Here is a 19,234-nt window from a genome sequence, read left to right as displayed (position 1 = left end):
GTCTCCACTACTGCAGTCATCACTACTGTCTTCTGGGTCCCGTCTCCACTACTACGGTCATCACTACTGTCTTCTGGGTCCCATCTCCATTACTACAGTCACCACTACTGTCTTCTGGGTCCCACTACTGTCTTCTGGGTCCCATCTCCACTAATACAGTCACCACTACTGTCTTCTGGGTCCCATCTCCACTACTACGGTCATCGCTACTGTCTTCTGGGTCCCGTCTTCACTACTACAGTCATCGCTACTGTCTTCTGGGTCCCGTCTCCACTACTACAGTCATCGCTACTGTCTTCTGGGTCCCGTGTCGAGCAGCTGCGCTGTTGCATAGTGAACACGGGAGTTACTTGCTCAGCAGAAGAATCATTCACATATTGCCTTACATCAGTCAAAATAAATGCAAAGCATTTTCTGTTTAAACTTGGTGAAGATTGTGATATCGCCACCCCATCTCTCTGCCTCGTCCAATCAAAGAACACTTGAACTTGCACTTGTTATGAAAAATGCAAGGCGATATGGGAATGGTGCTCATTCCAAGTAAGCGTTCCCCTATATTCACTATGCAGGAGGGCAATATTCTTAGCAACTGGTAGACAATGGCGATTGCTGTATAGTGCAGGGGTGCTTAACCTTATGAAGAGTAAGGGGCGGGCCACTTAAAGTAGTAGTAGTGAAGCTTCTAAAAGTTTCCTCCTGCAAGGTAATATAATTGCATACTAGCACATTATAAAAAAAAAAGGCTTATCTTAGAAACCCTCCAGCGGGGAGCCACAGGCATGGCGCAGAGCTCTAAAGGAATGGCACAGGTATGTCGGTCCTTCAGAGCGCATGTTCTGGTGATGACACTCGCTGGCATACCTCCTAAACAGTGCACATTTAACAGATATTTATTTACCCTACAGGTAAGTTTTTATTATAAGTTTACCTGTAGGTAAAAACGGCACATGAGTTTACCACTTTAAGTGATTTGGTAACCAGTTGCAGTCCACAATGAACTATGGGGTTTTACCACCCCCTAAATCGGAAATGTAAACAAGCCTTCACTGTCCTGAGCTCCCTGTAAGGCCCCTTTCACGCATGAGGACCATTGATGATCATCCATTTACATGCGCTTCTGTAAACATCCGTTTTTTGGAATGGATCAAAGCTTTATTTTTCTTCTGGTAAATAAAACGGATGTAAACAGGCGAACAGTCTGTTTTTTGCATGAAAAAATGGCTTTGGGACTATGAGCCGAGCCTTGCCAGCTGTATGTATCATGAGGTACAATCCACCGGCTCACAGTCGTCACTGAAGAAGTCTATTGAAGACGAAACGCGTCTGGAGGCTGGAGCTGACCTCTGAATCTTACCCATGGCCATTACCAAATTGACGGCTGTGAGTCGGTGGCTTGTACCTCATGCTAAATAGAGCTGGCACGGCTCATAGTGCTGCTCAATGTGAGTGAGCCTATTTTATTTTTTGTTATAATAAATTAGCTTTTACAGAGAGCACTAGATACTTGGTTTTTATTTTATATGGCCAACTATTATGCAAGCGCCTGAATAAAGAAAGAGTGGGATTCTGATAGATCCAGGGACATCCATCCATCCCTACAGAGCTTGTTTATCCCCAAGGGGGATCGGCGTACTTTGACTTCCTGGTAAAACAAGGAGTCAAAACTGGAGGTAAACTGCTAGGCCCCTTTCACACGGCTTTCTGATCAGGTACGCCTGCGTATTTTTTCTGGCGGACCTGATCGGATGCACCATGTAGCCCTCTGGAGCAGCGGATGTCAGAGGAGACATGTCTTCTGACACCGACTGCTATCCGATCCTGTCTATGAAATCCAGACAAATGGAAACCCTATTTTCCATCCATCTGGAAGATCAGATCGTATAAGATCGGGTGAAAAAGGACAGGTGGTCTGTTTTCACCGATCTCCCATAGAGGAGAGTGGGGCTCTGACAGGTCTACCTCTGCAAAGTAAGCGAAGATGGACCTGTCATCCGCCTGCTCAGCGGGGAATCGGCGGATCGATTTCCCCCCCCCCCCCGAGCAAAACTGAGTCCATCGGGCGCACCACCCATGTGAAAGGGGCCTTAGTGAATACCGGTAATGGATTATTTTAATACCGGTCTTTTTAGTTGATTGTCACACACACAGAGAGGGCAAGATCATTCGTTTGTCTGGAATTGACTGATTGTCATTGGAGGATGTCATTGCTTTTTGGACTTTTTTTTTTATGTTAGTTTATTTTTGGATAGACACATTGTATACTTTAATGCATTTTGATGATTTCATTTGGGTTGTTTTGTGAGTCAGCTACATTTTGACACAAATGATTAATGTTTATGTATATGCTTCCACATGTGTAGCTGTTTTTGTGCACATATCACAATTTTGAGATGACTGCGCTGTACTAACTTTAGATTTATACTGCTGTGAGTGAGGTGAAAACACTTGCATAGTATTGGCAGCAATCCATCCACTCACAATTTTTTATTCTTCATCATTTTCTTTTTTTATATTTAATTGCGCTGATTAAGATATACAGTATATATATATATATATCGGGAGCAGCAATTTTTAGTGGGATTGCGACATTGTAGTGGACAAATCAGACATCTAACTGACACTTTTTGGGGACCAGTGAGACTAAAACAGTGTTCAGTGCTAAAAAAAAAATGTACTGTTACTGTACTATTGACACTGGCAGGGAAGGGGTTAACGTCAGGGGCGATCAAAGGGTTAAGGGGGTGTTTACTAACTGTGGGGGAGTTGCACTGATTGGGGGAAGACCGAGATCCAGGTTCCTGCTTAGTAGGAATACAAGATCTCCATCTTGCCCCTTGCCAACAGCAATCTTCCTTGTTTACATTTTGCCTCTCCTGGGGCTGATCGCGGGTGGCCAGCATACATCGGACCTGTTGATTGACATCCCCGCTAGCCAATCACGACACGAACGTGCCCCCGGTGGCGCCGTCTAGTAGCTATTCAACAAAACGACGTACAGGTACGTAGTTTCGCACAATAGCACCACTTTGCCACACGGCGGCGGGTCGGCAAGTGGTTAAAGAGTAAAGCCACTTTTGTTGTGGAGAGAACAAGTCTTTGTTGCTGATTCCTTCCCGTGTCTGCTCTAAGGCTGCATTCACATGTCAGCTTATAATCGCGGGCAGAACCGCCGCGGTTCCGCCCGCGATTCAGAGATTTATTGCAAATCGCGGCGGGACGCCTAGCGTTGCCCGTTGATTTGCAATAGCCCCCCAAACGCCGAGCGATGTTGCCGCGATTTACGCCCGCCGAATCGCGGCAACATCGCGCAAACAAAATCGCGGGACGCAATACGCTCCAAAGAAGCTCTTGTACTTTTTTGGAGCGTATTGCGTCCCGCGATTTTGTTTGCGCGATGTTGCCGCGATTCGGCGGGCGTAAATCGCGGCAACATCGCTCGGCGTTTGGGGGGCTATTGCAAATCAACGGGCAACGCTAGGCGTCCCGCGATTTGCAATAAATCTCCGAATCGCGGGCGGAACCGCGGCGGTTCTGCCCGCGATTATAAGCTGACATGTGAATGCAGCCTAAAGCAAATGATCTTTGATTATGGCAATGTGCAATGTTAATCTGAATGGTAGTGATTTTTTTTTTTAGCGTTCTAATGAGGAAAGTTGCAGGGTCTGAGTCCCTTTTACAAGTGATTAATCCTTGGGGACTAAGGCTTCATGCACATGGGACATTTTTACAGCAGCTGTTTTTGGCATCAGACGTTTTTTATTTCTGCAGCCAGTAAACTCCCCAGCATGTTATCCTATGTGTCCATGCACACACAGGCTGTTCTCAGGTAGTTTTGGCAGGGGCGTTTTCTGGCTGCAAAAAAACCCCAGAACTAGTGGGTTTTAGGAGGCGTTTTTCAGCTGTAAAAACACTCTAACTGATAAAAGCTGAAAAATGCTAAAAAAAGCTGAAAAACGCCTTCTACAGCGTCAGCTTTCTACTGACGTTTGGATTACGTGCAGTGTGCATGAGGCCTAACTCACCAAAAATTACATTTTTGTTGCAGAGGAGGATGCCTAATGTAACTTTGTATCTTAGTGCAGATTTCTGGGAAAATCGGCGAGTCAATCACAGAAGCGGCAAATTACATTTCTAGGGAAGTTCTGTACACCAACCGTAGCTACCTCCAGGTAGCCATATTGCATCACATTTTTTAAAAGAATGACAGCAGCTGCAGATTGCAAAGAAAAGTAATTTTTTTATTAACCTTCAATTACAATATCACTTGTGTAGCAATTGTGTCCAGTATGCTATATAATGGCTTTTGTTTTACATTTTCCATGAAAGTGGACTTTTCCTTTTAAAAGGAGTTGTAAAGGCAGAAGGTTTTTTCTTTTATCTTAAAGCGGAGTTCCGGCCACAAAATTGACATAATCGATCGATTTTGGGCCATCCGCTTGCTTTTGGTCACCTGAAAAACAAATGGATAGTTACGATTTTTTTCTTTTTTTTTTTTTTTTGTTTACTTACCTTGTTATTGAAGAAAAATATTCTCACCTTTCTTCCACTTCCTCCTTCTGCGGCTGCGGCCCGCGCTGTCACTTCTTCTTTGCATTGATTCCTGGGAGCTGAACGTCATCGCTTCCAGGAATCAATGCGCCTGCACCGGCCCCGCTTGTCACTTCCGGTGCGGGCGCCTCATTCCCTGCTAAACCGCTTCTGGGCATGCCCAGAAGCTGTGGAGGGGTGACGAGCGGGGCCGGTGCAGGCACATTCTGGGAGAAGAGGACGCAGAAGAGGACGCGCTGGCTTCAGCTGCCCACATCCGAGATGGCAGCACTGGACAAGACATTTTCAAGGTAAGTATTTCTTCTAAAAGGTAAGTGCGACCCGGGACAGTACTGAGGCTATCCATTGTGGAATGTACTAGCCCTGACTGTCCCGGGGGTATTTTTATCTAAATTTTACCCCCCGTGGCCGGAACTCCGCTTTAAACACTAAGGACTGGGCATATTTCTGATACTTGTTGTTTTACAAGTTAAAATAATTTTCTTTTTGCTAGAAAATTACCTAGAACCCCCAAACATTATATATTGGTGCTTAAAAATCCCCATAGGCGACATTTTAAACATTTCTACAGGTTACCAGAGGAGGTCTAAGGCTTGAATTATTGCTCCTGCTCTAACGATCGCGGCGATACCTCACATGTGTGGTTTGGACACCGATTACACGACTTGCGTATGTGTTCGCTTCTGCGTGTGAGCTAACGGGGATGGGGCGCTTTCATTTTTATTTATTTATTTTTTTCCTATTTATTTTAAATTATATTTTTGAATTTTACACTGTCCTTGTAAAAAAAAATTTTTGATTACCTTTATTCCTATTACAAGGAATGTAAACATCCTTTGGAATAGAAATAAGCAGGACAGGACCTCTTTAATGTGAGATCTGGGGTCAAAAAGATCTTACATCTACTCTAAAAAAGCAAAAATAATAAAAATAGTATTTTTTTTTTATGATGGAAAAAAGGCTGTTGGGAGGAAGCAACGTATGACATCGTTCCAGTCCTCCCAAGGCCATAGAGTCGAGTGGGGGGCCATCTTGCCCTCACTCGACTTCCTGCCTCAGACGAGAGGACCCAGGGAGCTGTGACTCAGCTGGGGTGCCCCCATAGCAAGCTGCTTGCTGTGGGGGCACTGAACAGGAGGTAGGCAACAGGATCACAGAAGAGGAGGATCCGGGCTGCTCTGTGCAAATATACTGCAAAAGAACAGGTAAGTATAACTTGTTTAATATTTTCATAGGTAAAAAAAGAAAGCTGCTTGTCTATGGGTACTGGGACCTGCAGTTACTTTCCTGATCCTGTGGTATGTTGGTATCTAGTTATATTATGTTAATGTTGTGCATTGTATTAAAGGCTATTTGATCCTGTGTTCTTTCTCTTAACCTCCCCTTCTTCCAGTGTTCCCAATCTATCTCCTGATAGAACAGCTCTTTGGGGGCAAGCTGCACATGCTCAGTTTGGTGTGTATTGCAAGAGAGTTATTTTTCTTGGGGAAGTAGCACAGGGCCCAATCAGCACTGTCCAGACAGAGAGTCAAGGGTCCTGTAGCCTTATAGGACAATCAGAGGAGAATTAAAACGCCTCTTACAAGCTTTAACCAGACACTGATAGAAGTCACACGACTGATATATACTGCTGATGAGAAAAAGTATTTAGCAGTTTATATTTACTAAAATATTTCCATGTTCCGTGTACTGTGGGAGACCAGATATAGTGAATGCAGGGTCCTGGGTTTAGTAACACTTTAACTGTCTTCCTATAATAATAAAAAGCTGGTCATTTTTACAGCGCTGTAAGTCTATAGAATGGGGGGCAGATCGGATTAAATAATTACTAGCAGACAATGTTTCATCTGTCTTGTGAATGCATATTTTTCTTTCTCTCTCTCTCCGTAGTAAAACGGATAAATGAAAATAAGCATGTGACACAAAGCAGTGAGTAAATATCGCCTGCAGAGCTAGACGAGTAGGCCAGATTTCAGACGAGTAGAGATTTGAATGTGCGTAGTAGTTTCTTCATAGTGTAAAGGTAGATATTTAGACAGCTGCTCAGAGGTCTGGGCAAGTCGGCATCAGCAAAGCATTTCATTTCCTCCTGGATATTATAAACAGGATTCAGCACTATGAGCCTGGCCGATGAGAGCTGCACCTTTTGTAGTCAGGCCAAAGAACTCGGCACAGATTTCTGCCGTTCCGCAATTAATATGCAAGAGGTGATGTGTAGTAACAATACGCTGAGTTCTTTAAGGGGGAATGCAACCTCTCTTTAAGGCCTCATGCACGCTGGTTTCTTGTAAACTGTTTCTCCTGACAGGAAAAAATCAGCGTTAGGCCTCATGTAGACTACAGCTGCGGAGCAGAAGCCCCTGAACTTTCCTCCATGTGAACATGTACACTCAGTCGTTTATAGTAGTTTACAGTTTGTTGAGGTTACAGGCATTTTTTTGAAAGCAGAAAAATCGCATTTAGTACTGTATTACTGGCATTTCAAACGCCAAATGCTTGTAACCTTGTGTAACTGCGGTAAACCGCGTTTATGCACGTTTTGAAAAGGGAAAACATTTCTGATTATTTTTGAACATATAAAAATGTTCACAAAATTCACCTCATGCTGTTGCCTGCATCAATGGATGAGTCCAATAGTGAAGAACTCTGGTCCTCTCAGGCAATTTTCTACATCTCCAGGGGCCTCAGCAACATCAGGAATATTTCCTTACACATGGTCATGATGGGATCCATAGTGAAAACACAAAGAAATAGGAGAGCTATCTACAAGCACACTGCTCTCTCTTCTCTCAAAGAATGGCTGAATTTGTTAATAATTTGCATGTTTTTAATTCATTGTGGGCATTTGGGAGGGTCTCCTGAGAGTATGTTTAAAAAATGCTTCTAACCTCAAATGCTCATAATGGCTGCTAAACTCACATAAACTCAGTATGTAAAAGCTCTAAAATTGACGTTTTTCACTTTTGGTTTCCAGCGTTCAGAAAAGTTTTTTTGGCTGCCCTGTATACATGAGCCCTTAGAACAGGGGTGGGGAACCTGCGGGCCGCATGCGGCCCGCACGATCGTTATGTCAGCCCCCCCCTCCCCGTGCCGCTGTGTCAGAAGGAGCCGATGGCTCCGTCCTCACACTGAGTCTCCGAAAAGGGTGGACCCGAGGCGCAGAGCAGTGCGCCTCGAGCCTGCCCATTTGTGTGACAATAGCGAATGAAAATACGAAAATTCGCTATTGTCTCACGGATCCTCCTCCTCCGGGATGCGGGAGGACTCGAAGAGACGCGGGGACTGAAGAGAGGAAGCTGCCGCTACAACAGGTAAGTCAAGTGCACTGGTCTGGGGAGCTTGGCACGCTGTTCACTCTGCATTGTAAGGGGGCACGCTGTTCACTCTGCATTGTGGTCAGTCTGTGTTGTAAGGGGGCACGCTGTGGTCCGTCTGCGTTGTAAGGGGGCACGCTGTGGTCAGTCTGCATTGTAAGGGGGCACGCTGTGGTCAGTCTGCGTTGTAAGGGGGCACGCTGTGGTCAGTCTGCGTTGTAAGGGGGCACGCTGTGGTCAGTCTGCATTGTAAGGGGACACGCTGTGGTCAGTCTGCATTGTAAGGGGGCACGCTGTGGTCAGTCTGCATTGTAAGGGGGCACGCTGTGGTCTCTTTGCATTGAAAGGGGGCACGCTGTGGTCTCTATGCATTGAAAGGGGGCACGCTGTGGTCACTCTGCATTGAAAGGGGGCACGCTGTGGTCAAATATAACAGGCTAATTTTTTAAAAGTTGATTATTTTGTACGTCCCCCCAGTTATGTTACAAAAATCCAAATGGCCCTTGGCAGAAAAAAGGTTCCCCACCCCTGCCTTAGAAAGTCACCTAAGCCACATTTTTTACCAAACCAGTTTAGCAGTGTTTGGAGTTTGAGCGTTTGTTTATTTCATTGGCCAGAATTGTAATTTATTCTGGCCATTAAAAAAGAAAACACTGAAATGCTAAACATGCCTAGCATATAGGCGTGTTTAACAGCGTTCAACGTTTTTTGTGGTCAAAATTTGCTCTCCTGAACACAATTTAAAGGCATTCAGAAAACATCCTCCAAACTCCCCAGCTACTAAACTGCTAAAAATGTCCATGTGTGCTGCTTGCTTGTGCGGCACTCGTGCGGGCTCAATCCTGAGCCACCCTATGTGTGTTCATAGACACGCATAGCACGGCTTGGCCCCGCCCCCTGCTCTCTCCTCACAGGCTGTAATTGACAGCAGCAGAAGCCAATGACTCCCGCTGCGTCCATGGTCCATAAGAGGAGAGAGAGCTGCTGCTCTGACACAGCGCTGAATCAAAATTGGCCTCAGGTAAGTATAAGGGTGGGCTGGGGGGGCAGCTACACAGAAGGTTTTTTTTTTTTTTTACCTTCAATGCATAGGATACAATAAAGGTAAAAAAAAAACTCTACCTTTTTAGAACCGCTTTAACCCCAGGATAAGTAAATATTGTTTAACCACTTCAATACCGGGCACCTTCACCCCCTTCCTACCCAGGCCAGTTATCAGGTTTCAGGGCTATCGCACTTTGAATGACAATTGCACGGTCATGCAGCTGTAAATGTCACTGTAATTTTTTCTTTTTTCATGTTTTTTTAAAATTTTTTTATATATATATATATATATATATATATATATATATATATATATATATATATATATATATATATATATAGAGCTTTCTTTTTGTGGTATTTAATCACCACTGTGTTTTTTTATATTTTTTGCTAAACAAACAAAAAAAGAGGGACATTTAGTGTCCATTCACACTACCGCGACTTGGCAGCCTGACAAGTCGCGGTCCGTCGCGGTCCATGCAGTGCTACAGGACCTGTTCTAATAGGAGCGACACAAGTCGCTCCGACTTAGAAAAAGGGTCCTGGACTACTTCGGGGCGACCTCGAAGCGACTTGCATAGACATTCATTATATGAAGTCCGTGCAATTTGCACCGAAGTCGCGGTGCACGCGACTTCACTGGTCGCCCCCGAAGTCGGAGCGACCTAGTGTGAACTGCCACTTAGTTTCTGTTATAATATATTGCAAATAATTAATTTTTTCCCTTCACTGATTGCAGACTCGAAATTTCTACTTGAGTAAAAGTACAAGTGCTCGATCAAAAAGTGACTTAAGTAGAAGTGGAAGTGCTCGCAGAAAAAGTTACTTAAGTGGAAGTACTAAAGTATTCAACATTTTTTTTACTTAAGTATTGCAAGTAGTTTATTGCTACTTAAGTACTAAAAGTAAAAAGTACCAGTAGTTTTGAAAAAAAATTCTACTCAAGTACTGAAAGTAGAAGTAGAAGTACTGTGTTATGTAGTTATTAAAGAAAGAAGTCAAAAGTTTGAACATCATATTGTTTTTTATTATTTCAAATGATTTATTCAAATGATTAACCTAAAGGACAATCACAATTCCTTAGGCTGTAACTTTTTGTAAACAAAAAACAGATAAAGTATGTCCCTCCCTTCCCCTTTTAAAGCATCCCTCCTTCTCTTCCCTGCATGTTTTTTTTCTCCACAGCTTATTGGTGCGCAAAATCATATATAAACCAATGTGATATACAACAATATATTCTAATAATGAAATAAAGGAAGAGTGTATGAAATCTAAGTCAATAAAAAGTTCAAAATATTGTGAATCTTCAAATATATATATGTGACAAAACAAGATGAATATAATTTCATATCTGCTGTTCATGGGAAAGAACCTCCCAACCAGGGCCGGCCTTAGGTGTTCAAGCGCCCCGGTGCGAGCTGATCCTGTGGCGTCCCCACCAGCGCCCTGCACATTTTTTCTTGCACTTTTTTTGCACTTCATTTGACTTTTCTTTTTTATGATCACTACAAACTTAGCCCCCCTTACATTAGAGACCCCCCTTACATCAGAGACCCCCCAACGGAGCCCCCCTTACAACAGAAACCCCCCAACGGAGCCCCCTTACAACAGAAACCCCCCACAGAGGCCCCACTTACATCAGAGACCCCCCACACAGAGCACCCTTACAGCAGAGACCCCCCAGCCCCCACAAAGAGCCCCCTTTACATCAGAGACCCCCCACACAGAGACCCCCATACAGAGCCCCCTTTACATCAGAGACCCCCCCCACACAGAGCTCCCCTTATATCAGAGACCCCCCCCCACAGAGCCCCCTTACATCAGAGCCCCCCACACAAAGCCCCCCTTACATCAGAGACCCCAACACAGAGCCCCCTTACATCAGAGCCCCCCACACAAAGCCCCCCCTTACATCAGAGACCCCAACACAGAGCCCTCTCACATCAGAGACCATCCCCACACAAAGCCCCCTTACTTTAGAGACCCCTCACACAAAGCCCCCCTTACATCAGAGACCCCAACACAGAGCCCCCTTACATCAGAGACCATCCCCACAGAGCCCCCCTTACATCAGAGCCCCCCCATAGAGCCCCCCACAGAGCTCCCCCTACATCAGAGCCCCTCCACGCAGAGCTCCCCTTACATCAGAGCCCTCCCACACAGAGCCCCCCTTACATCAGAAACCCCCCACACAGAGCCCCCTTACATCAGAGACCGCCCACACAAAGCCCCCCCTTAAGTTACATCAGAGACCCCCATGTTTCCCTTAACCAAGATGGCCGCCAGTGCCTCGATCGCACTGCGCATGCGCACGTGCCTCTACTGCGCGGCCGCCGGAATCCCTGCCTCCCAGCGCTGAGACGTCAGCGAATGGAGACAAGGAGGGGAGGAGCGGAGTGGCCGAAGGCCGCCACACATGTCAGAGCGCCGAGAGGCGCACGTGGGAGCACTCCACGCCGGCCTAGCGGAAGCCTGGAGCGGAACAACGCTACCCAAATGGCCAGAGACCAGGTACCCATGAAAAAGGGGGGTATCTTTTCCTTTGCCTTCCTATAGAAAAGGGGAGGGGAGGGGGGGAAGGCAGAATAGGGAGGATAATTGAAAGAGTAGGAGAGAGCAGTAAGGAGGGAAACCAAACAAAAAAGAAAAAGGGAAAGGCAGAGAAAAGTAACGAGTAACGATGCAGCACAAAAAAGAAATATCGGAGTAGAAGTATCGAAATCATCGAAAAAATGTAGTGAAGTAAAAGTAGGAGAAAAAAATTATACTTTAGGAAAGTACAGATACCGCATTTCAGTACTTAAGTACAGTACTTAAGTAGTTCTACTTCGTTACTATACATCTCTGACTGATGGGCACTGATGAGTCTGCTGCCCCGATGAGGCGGTCCTGATGGGGCTGCACTGAAAACCAGGGCACGGATGATCCATGCCCTGATCTTGGTGTAAATGTCCCCTTTCAGAATTGCCAGATGCCAGCTCTCCTCTCCTCACGCTATGACACTTATTGCATGAGGAAAGAAATGACGAAAACTAGTAAGTTTGTTTATAAGTGATCCGCTGTGATTGGACACAACTGATCACATAGTAAAGGAGCGCTGTGATTGGCCCTTTACCATGATCTGTGATCAGCTGTGTCCAAAGGAGTGTGCCGGATGCAAGCCCCAGGGGACATGGTTCTGGGAGGACATCCATGGACGACGGCACTAGAGCTGTCTTTTGGCTATAGTGCGGTCGTGAACTGGTTAAAAACAAAAGGCATGTGTATTTGTACTTGAATCTGGGTGATCACAGATCATGGTAAAGGGCCAATCACAGCAGCCCTTTACTATGTGATCAGCTGTGTCCAATCACAGTTGATCACTTGTAAACAAACTTACCAGTTTTTGGCATTTCTTTCTTCATGCACTGTCATAGCGTGAGGAGAGGGGAACTGGCAATTCTGAAAGGGGACATTACACCAAGATCAGGGCACTGATTATCAGTGCCATGGTTTTCAGTGCAGCCCTATCAGGGCTGCCTAATTCATCCTGCCTCATCAGTGCCCATCAGGGCTTCCTAGCAGTGCCCTTCAGGGCTTCCTAACAGTGCCCAGTTGTATATTTCTTCCAGATCTGTGCAGTAATCCAGTGTAATATTTTGCCTCTATGCAGAGTATCCTGTAATACAGACTGGTCACCTCTGCTCTCTCTCCTTGTGCAGTGTGACAGGTCTTGACTCCGCCCCCTCCAGTAGTTTTCTGTTGGCAGCCTGTAGTGAGTTGGTTTGCTTGGCCCCTCCCTAATTTCTGTTCTCTACCCAGTCTATATACTGTACAATAAAGTGATCATGTCACCAGTATTTTTACAAGGTGATATTTGGGTTTGTAAAAGCATTTGGTGCACACAAAGCAGATTAATATCCCTTGTGATTTTAGAGGAATACATTTAAACGTAAATTTTTGTGCTCATGGTTCAGCTTTAAATAACGTTATTGAGTACATTGTGTGGTATGCTGTTGTGTAACAGGAGTGAGTGATTTTCTGTTTTAGTACCTTCTGGTGGATGAGTCATAACATATTTTCAGCCAGGTGACTTTCTTCTTCTGTAGGAAATTCCACTCTGAAGAAGTACCTTTATATCCGCAGATGTGTCATGTAGATTCCTGGTGACACCTCCCAGCACAGGTAGAAGATCATGAAGGTCTTAAATTGCACGACTCCGACAACAAGGCTCCAGCTGCTGAGTAAACTGAGGCTTAGACAGGTGACAAGGCAGTCCGTGGTTTTGTCTCGGAGCAATGAAGACATGTTAAAGGAAATTAAGTCATGCCACTTCAAGTGACTATTACCTGCCTGACCTGCCAGGGTAAAGCTGGTCACACCTAGGCAGATTCTTTCTGTATTTTGCCTTGGTGATTTGAGGTGTTGGTTACCGCCCTAAGACCAGTCCAGACAATAGTGGTGTAACCATAGGGGAACCCTTGGCATATACATGTGCATTTTGTAAAAGATTGCAAGTGCATTAATGGACACACAGTATGTATAGGGACATAGAACTTCTGCTAAATCTTGCTTTTTAATGCAATGAAGCATTTTCACTTCCTTTTTTAAAGTGATTGTAAGCCCTTCAGCCGGCCATAGAGGGTTCCAATCTTGGCTGGTTCAGCAGGGACCAGCTGAGATCCGAACCATGTATGGGCTGGCTGAATGTGCCCAAGTTGATCGATTGACCAACTTGGGTACAACCAGCCTGTCGGATTTTTAATGCAACTATTGCCAGCGGCTATAGCTGCTAGCAATAATCACCGGCCGGGAGAACACAATGGCTCCACGGGAAGGATTCCCCTATCAACACTGTGTTGATGAAGAAATCAAGGGATTTTCACAGGTTGAGGGGCAGCAAATTGCTCCATCTATGGCTAGCTTTAGGGCTGGTTCACACCAGATGCAGTCCGGTTTTTTTTTTTCTTCATCAAAAACGCATGGACAGTAGGTTCTAAGGGTTCCAATGGCATAGTTTACACCAGTGCATTGCATTTCAGGGCAGTTAAACAAAAAATTAGAACATGCTGTATTTTTACTGTACTGGAACGTGGCAAAATGCATCAAAAATTCGCTGTAACACAAAAGAAAAAACAAAACTTTGGGATAAAAAAATGCACATGCAGAAAATGAGTTTTTTTGGTGTGAACTGTAAGCAAAAGCACACCCGGAATGTATCATGCAGCAGTAGCTTGCTTTTTGTATCACCAGTCGTGATGGGGTTAAAAAACAAAAAGTGTCCTTTTCTATTACAAAAACAGCAGATCCTGTAATCACTGCTATACTGTGAAAGTAATAATAAATATGTATATAATAGAAAATACATCCAGCAGTAGGATATACAGGAAATTTTACCTGGGTGCCAGACATGAAGCTACATGAAGGGGGATATAAATATTTTATATTACTATAGTACTAAAGGCTGAAACTTTGTTTTCATGGATTTAATTTTAAATATAATGCACAATACTGGTAAAATTTTACTTCAAATGTAGTTGTGAGCCCCGGTTCACATTTGTGCGTGTGCGGAGTTCGCATGTAATGTCGGAGCGCACTGCTCCGACATTACATGCGATCGGCTGTGCGGTGCGAGTTTAGCCATACAAACTGTATGGCTAAATTCGCATCGCACCCGCACCAAACACGCACAGGAGGCATTTTTGCAGCCGCATCAGGATCGGATCGCACAGCGGTTCACACTTGTGCGATCCGATCCTGTGCGAACTGCACGATCGCACTGCGATATGCGATCAAACTGGGGGTGTCGTTAAGATTACATTGACACCCCCAGCGGATCGCATATGGCAGTGTGAACTGCCGGGGGTGCGTGTGCGATGCGGGAACAGGCTGCGAGTTCGCAGCCTTCCCGCATCGCATCAGTGTGAACCGAGACTTAAGCTTTATATTACCTCCATTCTCCAGATACTCTGGGTTCATGCGGGTTCATGCTGATCTTTCCTGCACGGAGCCCTTAAAGTGATTGTAAACGTTGGATTTTTTTTTCTTTAAAAAAAAAAAAAAACGTACCTGCTTTTATGTGGTTTTGCACAGAGCAGCCCACATCCTCCTCTTCTGGGGTCCCCCCACGGCACTTCTGGCTCACCCAGCCTTCAGAGTGCCTTTGGAGTATAGTATAGAGTGTCCCTGTAGCGAGGTAAAAAACCTTCTGCCTTTAGAATCACTTTAAATCACCTCCTTCTCCTGTCCAGGACTACATGTCCCATGAGGCATCGCACCTCACACATTCACAAGTTCTGTATGTGTGCTGCACTGTCTATACTGAGATGTAGTTATGCTGAACTGTATTTCCTGATATGTAAACAAACAATGCATTCTGTATGCAGGCCAACTAATTGGCTGACTAACTAATCTACATGTGTCAAACACAAGGTCCTAGGCCTGTTCATGTGGCTCTTGTACCCAGGACTTTTTTCAGCCACAATGTGGCTGAGCTCTGTTACACCACCTCCAGCTTTTTCCCTCTGCTCCCCGCTCAATACTGCCACTTGTAAAAGACAGCTTTCTTCTCGGTGGTCACTGATCCTTGCCTGCCCTACACTCATGATGGGGAATAAGGTGGATGCAGATGCTGGTTCAGTGTGGGATGGGGCATCATGTGGTAAGGTGCACTGTGATCCCCATCTGTGCCAGGGTGCATAGATGCCGACCATTGATCTCCCTGCAATGAGAGAGAGCAAGGCGGAGCTGCCTACACTGCCAGGAGGTACTAGAGCTGGGCAGGGTAGGTGAGATACGCGGAAGCTTTTGGAGAGGGGAGGAAGGCTGTGAAGGGGTGGGGGATGGGGGAGAATGGTGCAGAGGTTGGAGCTGAGGAGGGGTGGAAGTGAGATGCGGACAGCCTATGAAAGAGACCTGAACCCTGCACACTGTGTGCATAGCACACCCCTAACTAAACCTTGCACTCTGCATGTAGCACACAGCTCAACCCAGCACTCTGTGCATACGGCATCCCTGAATGTACAACACTCCTAAACTCTGTACTATGTATGTAGGACTCCCCTGAACTATGTACTATGCATGTAGGACTCCCCTGTACTATGTATGAAGCACACCCCTGAACGCTGTACTATGTATGTAGGACTCCCCTGAACTATGTACTATGCATGTAGGACTCCCCTGTACTATGTATGAAGCACACCCCTGAACGCTTTACTATGTATGTAGGACTCCCCTGTACTATGTATGAAGCACACCCCTGAACGCTGTACTATGTATGTAGGACTCCCCTGAACTATGTACTATGCATGTAGGACTCCCCTGTACTATGTATGAAGCACACCCCTGAACGCTGTACTATGTATGTGGGACTCCCCTGAAACTGCACTCTGTACATAGGACACCCCTGAACTCTGCACTCTGTACATAGTGCATCCCTGGACTCCGCACATAACGCACTCCTGGCATTTATTGCCCCCTCAAGATCCTTCCACTGTTAGTGTGCAAATTGTCCACAGCCACCGATGCTGTTCGGCGTGGGGGGAGCCTTTTTTATATAGTCTTACCGATACAACCGACTTTGGGGGCAACTATAATGCTGATGCTGCCCATGGTGAAATTGAGTTTGACACCCATGACCTAGTCGATAATGAAAATAGTTAACAGCTATTTTTTAAAACGAGTATATCGATTAGTTGTTTCAGCCCCTTAAGGTAAAAAAAAAAAAAAAAAAAACCTGCGGCCTTTAAAACCATTTTAGGGCTCTTTCACACGGCCACTCCGATTTTTTTTTTTTTTTTTTTTTTATTCCGCTGCGGCACTTTTTTTTTTTTTCACGGACACAGATGACACTTGTGTCATCCGCTCCCTACGTCCGCATATCATCCCATCCGTTTGCGGATCATATACGGACATAATGTATGTCTATGGGGATTGCGGATGACACCGCTGACATCCGATTTTGCATCTGTTCCGTTTTTTAAAGGGAAGAAAAATAGGGTTCTGTTCCGTTCCAAAAAACGGAACAGAACTGAAAAGAACGAAAATCAGATGTCAGCGGATGGTCATCCGCTGACATCGGCAATCCCATTGACATGCATTATGTCTGTTTTTCATCTGCAAAAAAAATGGGATGAAATACGGACATATGGAGTGCCGTGTGAAAGAGCCCTTAGGGTTTTTGTAGTTGTCAGTATTTGGCACTTCCCCTCACTCCCTGGACAGGAAATGAAAAGATATCTCCCTAGGAGGGACATAGGCAGCAAATATTGTATGGCAGAGGTTCCCACCCTTATCCTGGCTTATATATTTGTGTGTGTGTGTATGTATATATATATATATATATATATATATATATATATATATATATATAATATATGTATATGTATGTGTGTATCTATCTATCTATCTATCTATCTATCTATATATATACATATATATATATATATATATATATATATATATATATATATATATATATATATATATATGTCTTACCTTTCAAAAGTGCAGCAAAGTTATATACAGTACATTTCCAAAAACTGTTCCTGTCTTTCCTCTGTTGGGGGGATTTCCACTGTAATGTTCTTGTGTTATTTTTGTCCCAAGAATGTCATTCACTAAAATGTATTCTAAAAACAGTTCAGGTTTAGAGTGCCAAGTGGCATACTATTTGGCAGTATGAAACCTTTGTGACATCTGGTGCAGTGAAATATTTTAATATTTTAACACTTCATTAACTTAATCAGAAGTTCTAAGTAGCCAGCTCAAGGCAAGATGAAAGCAGTAGGTTATGCGTTTGATTTGTAATTCCCCGGTATATAGCGGACTCCAAAAACTGGCGTGACACTTTTTTTTTTTAATACAAAGGTTCCAACGATTAAATCGTGTCTGCATTTTTACAGCAGATAGGAAAGTAAGCATTTGTATGTGTTAGCCCAATCCAGGAAAGTTCAAGGATTGTTGGCTGGTGAAGGAATAATGTTTTCTTTATGCCTTTATTTATATACTGTAATTTTACCAGGCTGCAGGTTTTCTGCTACACATTGATCTCTCACTTGCCAATCAACTTGTTTATTTCAGAATTCACCGCTATACCAGTATCTGCAAGATTTGGGACACACAGATTTTGAAATATGTCCAGCGGTGACGCCAGAGGAGCGTCTGCCAGAGAATGGAAGTCGAGGACATGCCAACACAACTGCAGAGGTGTGGTTAATACTATTTTTTTTTTTTTTTTTGATATCCAGAGACTTTATGTAAGATTGCATGTATGCTTTCTCTTTCGTTCATTGACAGACACAGCTCCTGATCTTTTTAACCATTGGGTTATACTGCCCCCTACAGGAGTAGAACACTAGGCAGAAAAAAAGTCTGGCTATGCCTATGGCCAGTCCCAGGGGGTATATTCAATTTCTCTGCTATAGATACTCCGTTTTTTTTTCTGCCTAGTCAGGAGTAAGGACATAGTTCCTTGCTGGGGTCTCTGGTCCTGCCATTTTTTTTCTTTTTAGATAGATTTTTTTTTTCTCCTGTTTTTTTTTCCTGTTCGATCTACAATCAACTGCCGGACTGGCCGATGGGCTGGATAATCTAGATCCAGTGGTCACCCCAGTCTGGCTAGATCTGCACTCGGTCAGCCGCGACATAGCCCCACCAGATGGGGAATGGCCCACGAGTTAAACTCCTTGCGAGGTCGCATACGACCGGGTCTTGGCCCAACGTTCCTCCTGGCCGACAGACCCCCGATTCGGTGGAGAGGAGGTTGTGTCTGGAGTGGTGAGTGGTACCCACCTGGTTCCTGGTATAGTAACGGTCTCCCCCTGGAGGGTTTTGAGTGGATGTGGGCCCCTCCATTTGATGGTCGGGCCCCTGGGTTCCCTTCCTTCCCATTAGGAACCCCACTCATCGGTCTGGTGGTCCCTGTGGTCCATACTGCCCTCCCAACCCCCTCCCCCTTCCTCCTTTACTGAAGCTGGGGCTTTGGGGTGGCCTGGTCCACCGCCTGTGGTGGGTGCTGTGCTGGGGGGGGGGGTGCGTCTTCGGTGACCAGCCGATCGGCTGTGGAGGCGCTGTACCTTGTGGGGGCTTCTGCCAGGGCCCCCCTTCTCCTGCCTGTGCTATTTTCTGAGGCCTAGGGATTCCCTCCTGGGTCCCTGGGAACCTCATAGTGCCGCCATTTTCTTGTAGCCTGTGTGCTCACTGCACGGCTGCCATGTTTGTGTAGTCCAGCGGCCATTTTGCGGTGGTTTGCAATTGAAAAAAGCGGCGGCCATGACAGTGGAGCCCTCTGGGTGGTGATTTTGCCTGTGGTAGCCCATCCTCATCCCCTGGTGCTGACTTGGATC

The 19,234-nt window shown here is 45.1% G+C and overlaps 1 protein-coding gene across 3 annotated transcripts in view; it reads left to right on the top strand.

Moving 5' to 3' along the window:
* The window catches only part of VEZT (vezatin, adherens junctions transmembrane protein), a 98,264-nt gene that overhangs the window by 6,906 nt on the left and 72,124 nt on the right, over positions 1-19,234 (top strand). For all 3 annotated transcript variants that reach the window (XM_082254734.1, XM_082254733.1, XM_082254732.1), the window contains exon 2: positions 17,970-18,095. In XM_082254734.1, the coding sequence (XP_082110860.1) occupies positions 18,023-18,095 (73 nt within the window). In that variant the 5' untranslated portion in view covers positions 17,970-18,022. The remainder of the gene's footprint in view (positions 1-17,969; positions 18,096-19,234) is intronic.

This window comes from Pelophylax lessonae (genome assembly GCF_965119305.1).
Source record: "Pelophylax lessonae genome assembly, chromosome: 4".
NCBI classification, from domain to species: Eukaryota; Metazoa; Chordata; class Amphibia; order Anura; family Ranidae; genus Pelophylax; species Pelophylax lessonae.
The sequence above is the reverse complement of the archived record's forward strand: the minus strand, read 5'-3'. Positions and strand labels throughout refer to the sequence as shown.